General features: G+C 53.5%; 1 protein-coding gene across 1 annotated transcript; it reads right to left on the bottom strand.

Annotated features, from left to right (window-relative positions):
* Positions 1–36: 36 nt before the first annotated feature.
* NOP9 (NOP9 nucleolar protein) lies at positions 37–3,879 on the bottom strand (the record flags this gene model as incomplete). Its single annotated transcript, XM_041461905.1, has 4 exons — positions 37–167; positions 1,843–1,983; positions 2,691–2,880; positions 3,738–3,879. Coding segments are annotated over 4 exons (604 nt in total), but the record flags the coding sequence as incomplete, so codon positions are not given.
* Between the last annotated feature and the right edge of the window lie 287 nt (positions 3,880–4,166).

Here is a 4,166-nt window from a genome sequence, read left to right as displayed (position 1 = left end):
ACAGCACCCCTCAAGCCCCGCCCACTTTAACCCCACCCCTTCCCAGCCCCCGCCCCTTTTACCTCAGGCTCCGCCCCCTCCTCGCTGTCCCCGCCCTCCAGGGGGCGGAGCTGGGCCAGGGCGGTGACGCAATGGGGGTGGAGGGGCGGGGCCCAACAGCGCAGGGCCTGATGGGAAAGGGGCGGGGCTTAGAGAGGGCAGGGCTAAAAGGGGTGGAGCTTAAGGTGCGGTTAGGGGTGAGGCTTAAAGGGGTGGGGTTAAGCAGGCAGGGCTTAGAGGGGGCGGGGCTAAAGGGAAAGGGGAGTGGCTTGTTCAGGATATGGAAATGTGGGTGGGGCTTATCTAGAAGTGGGTGTGGTTCAGGAAGGGGAGTGGCTGAGCTGGAAGTGGGCGTGGCTTGGCACAAAGAAGGTGGGGTTCAAAGGGGGTGTGGCTTTATGAAAGGGGAGTGACAGGAAATGAAAGGGGTGTGGCTTAGCATGAAGTGGGAGTGGCTTAGCACAAAGTGGGGCACCAAATTATGTTTCACCCACACCATTAGCACAAAGGGCGAGGATTAGCAGAAAGTGGGAGTGGTTTATCACAAAGTGGGAGTGGCTTATCACATGGAGGGAGTGGTTTAACACAAAGAGGAGGTGGGTTATGATAAGGTGGGAGTGGTTTATCACAAAGTAGGCGTGGTTTATCACAAAGTGGGCGTGGTTTGACACAAAGTGGGCGTAGTTTGACACAAAGCAGGCGTGGTTTATACCAAAGTGGGCGTGGTTTAGCACATAGAAGGGGTGCTTTATGACAAAGTGGGAGTGGCTTATCACAAAGTGGGTGTGGCTTAACACAAGGTGGGCGTGGCTTAGCACAAAGCGGGGGGTGGTTTATCAAAATGTGGGAGTGGTTTATCACAAAGAGGGTGTGGTTTATCAAAATGTGGGCGTGGTTTATCACAAAGCAGGCGTGGTTTATCAGAAAGTGGGAGTGGTTTAACACAAAGTGGGCGTGGTTTATCAAAAAGAGGGGGTGGGTTATGATAAAGTGGGAGTGGTTTATCACAAAGTGGGCGTGGTTTAACACAAAGAGGGAGTGGCTTAACACAAAGCGGGGGTGGTTTATCACAAAGTGGGCGTGGTTTATCAAAAAGAGGGGGTGGGTTATGATAAAGTGGGAGTGGTTTATCACAAAGTGGGAGTGGTTTATCACAAAGCGGGCGTGGTTTATCACAAAGAGGGGGTAGGTTATAAAAAAGTGGGAGTGGTTTATCACAAAAAAGGAGTGGTTTATCACAAAGAGGGCGTGGTTTAACACAAAGAGGGAGTGGCTTAACACAAAGCGGGGGTGGTTTATCACAAAGCAGGAGTGGTTTAGCACAAAGAGGGCATGGTTTATCACAAAGTGGGAGTGGTTTATCACAAAGAAGGAGTGGTTTATCACAAAGTGGGCGTGGTTTATCACAAAGAAGGAGTAGTTTATCACAAAGTGGGAGCGGTTTATCACAAAGTGGGCGTGGTTTATCACAAAGAGGGGGTGGGTTATGATAAAGTGGGAGTGGTTTATCACAAAGTGGGCGTGGTTTAACACAAAGAGGGAGTGGCTTAACACAAAGCGGGGGTGGTTTATCACAAAGCAGGAGTGGTTTAGCACAAAGAGGGCATGGTTTATCACAAAGTGGGAGTGGTTTATCACAAAGAAGGAGTGGTTTATCACAAAGTGGGCGTGGTTTATCACAAAGGAGTGGTTTATCACAAAGTGGGAGCGGTTTATCACAAAGCAGGTGTGGTTTATCACAAAGTGGGCGTGGCTTATCACAAAGCAGGAGTGGTTTATCATCGCCAAGGGGGCGTGTCCCACCTGGAAGAGGCTCTGCAGCGCCTCCCCCTGGAGCCGGGGGTGCCGCAGCGCCGCCCCCAGCAGCGCCAGCACCACCCCGGCGTGGCCCCGGGCCAGCGGCTCCTGCAGGGCGGGGCCCAGCTCCGACAGCACCTCCCTCGCCTGCTGTGGTCATGGGAGCCACCTTAGACACGCCCACCGCCCTTAGACACACCCACCTCCCTTAGACACACCCACAGAACCCTCACAGCCAATCAGGAAGTCGCTCCCAGTCAATTAATCCCTTTAAGCCCCACCCATTGGGGTTTTGGTGCCTTTAAGCCCCTCCCATCACATTTCTGGCCAATAGGAACGTCCTTCTAAGCCACACCCCCTCTAAGCCCCTCCTCTTTCAAACCTCACCCTTTCAAGCCCCTCCCACCACATTTCTGGCCAATAGAAAGCTCACCCTAAGCCACACCCTCTCTAAGCTCCACCTCTTTACCATTCAAGCCACTCCCCCTCCCCTCCCAACCAATCAAATTCTCCCCTTTAATCCCCACCCCCTTTAAGCCCCTCCCACTTAACTTTCCGCCCCTCCCACCACTGTCCCAACCAATGACATTCTCCCTTTAAGCCACGCCCCCAATTAAACCCCACCCATCCCTAATTAGCATTTTAAATCCCCACCCCCTCCAACCATACTTAGCCACGCCCACCACCGTCCCGACCAATGAGAGTCTCAGTTTAGGCCCTGCCCCTTTAAGCCCCACCCCCATTCCTCAGCCAATCAATTCATTTGGACCCCTCCCATTTAGGCCCCGCCCACTTTAGACCCTGTCCCTTTTAAACCCCGCCCCCAAAGAACAACGGAGCTAAGCCCCGCCTACCACATCCTCAGGGGCGTGGTCCAGGAGGCGCTGCAGGCCATGATTGGCCACTCGGTGCGAGGCCACGCCCCTCAGGTGACCCCGCAGGTGACCCCGGAAGAGCTCGCGGAGCCCCGGGGGGTCCAGGACCGTCATGGCCGCCTCCAGGAGGCGGGACCGGGCGGGGTCCTGCAGTGACGTCAGCAGAGGGCTGGGCCAATCAGAGGAAAGGGATCAGTGGAAGCGGCCAATCAGGAAAAAGGGATCCAGAGAAGCGGCCAATCAGAGCATAGGAGTTGTAGGCCACAGCCAATCAGGGAAAGGGGACCTACAGGAGCAGCCAATTAGAGAACAGGGGTCAGGGACAGCGACCAATCAGAGAAAAGGGATTTGGAGCAGCAGCCAATCAGAGAAATGGGATCCAGAACAGCAACCAATTGGAAAAAAGGGATTCCGAACAACAGCCAATCAGAGGACGGGACCTGATGGCCGCAGCCAATCAGGGAAAGGGGATTGGGAGCAGCGGCCAATCAGAGAACAAGGATCAAGGACAGCGACCAATCAGAGAAAAAGGATTGGGTGAACTGGCCAATCAGAGAAAAGAAACCCAGAACTGCGGCCAATTAGATAAAAGGGATTCTGAGCAACAGCCAATCAGAGGACAGCAGCTGCTGGCCACAGCCAATCAGGGAAAAAGCATCCAGAGCAATGGCCAATCAGAGAAAGAGGATCAAGGACAGCGACCAATCAGAGAAACAGGGCTGGGAAAACCGACCAATTAGAGTAAAGGGATCCTGAACAACAGCCAATCAGAGAAGAGGGATCGCAAACAGCGGCCAATCAAAGGACAGCACCCACAGGGCAGAGCCAATCCGGGAAAAGGGATCCAGAGGAGCGGCCAATCACAGAATGGCAACCGTGGCTCCGCCCACATTTGGATAGAGCTCTCCCAATCACAGGAAGGGGCGTGGCCAATAAGGGGAGGGGCTTCCAATCAGGAAACGTGGCCTGGGAGCGCCCAGCCAATCAGAGAACAGCAGCAGGCACCCCCAGCCAATCAGCACTCACCTCTGGTCATGGGCGGGGCTGTCCTGGCTGAGGCAGCCAATCAGGGCGCGGCAGAGGCGGGCGCAGGAAGGCGATTGGCTGCGGTGCAGGGCGGACAGCGCCCCCTGCAGGCAGAGGCTGGCGCAGGCCGGGCTCAGCAGGGCTGGGGGGAAATGGGAAAATTTGGGAAAATTTGGGAATTCTGAGGGGAAATGCTGAAATTTGTGGGCAATTTATGAGATTTTAGGGGAAAATTTGGGGATTTTTGGATGAAATTTGGGAATTTTAGGCGAAAATTTGGAAATTTTAGGAGGAAATTTAGGAATTTTAGAGCAAAACTTAGGGATTTAGAATGAAATTTGAGAATTCTAGGGGAAAATTTGGGGATTTTAGGATAAAATTTGAGAATTTTTGGATGAAATTTAGGAATTTTAGGGGAAAATTTGGGGA

This window comes from Pyrgilauda ruficollis, unplaced genomic scaffold, assembly GCF_017590135.1.
Source record: "Pyrgilauda ruficollis isolate IOZ18807 unplaced genomic scaffold, ASM1759013v1 scaffold1576, whole genome shotgun sequence".
NCBI lineage: Eukaryota > Metazoa > Chordata > Aves > Passeriformes > Passeridae > Pyrgilauda > Pyrgilauda ruficollis.
This window is presented reverse-complemented; position numbering and strand designations above follow the sequence as displayed.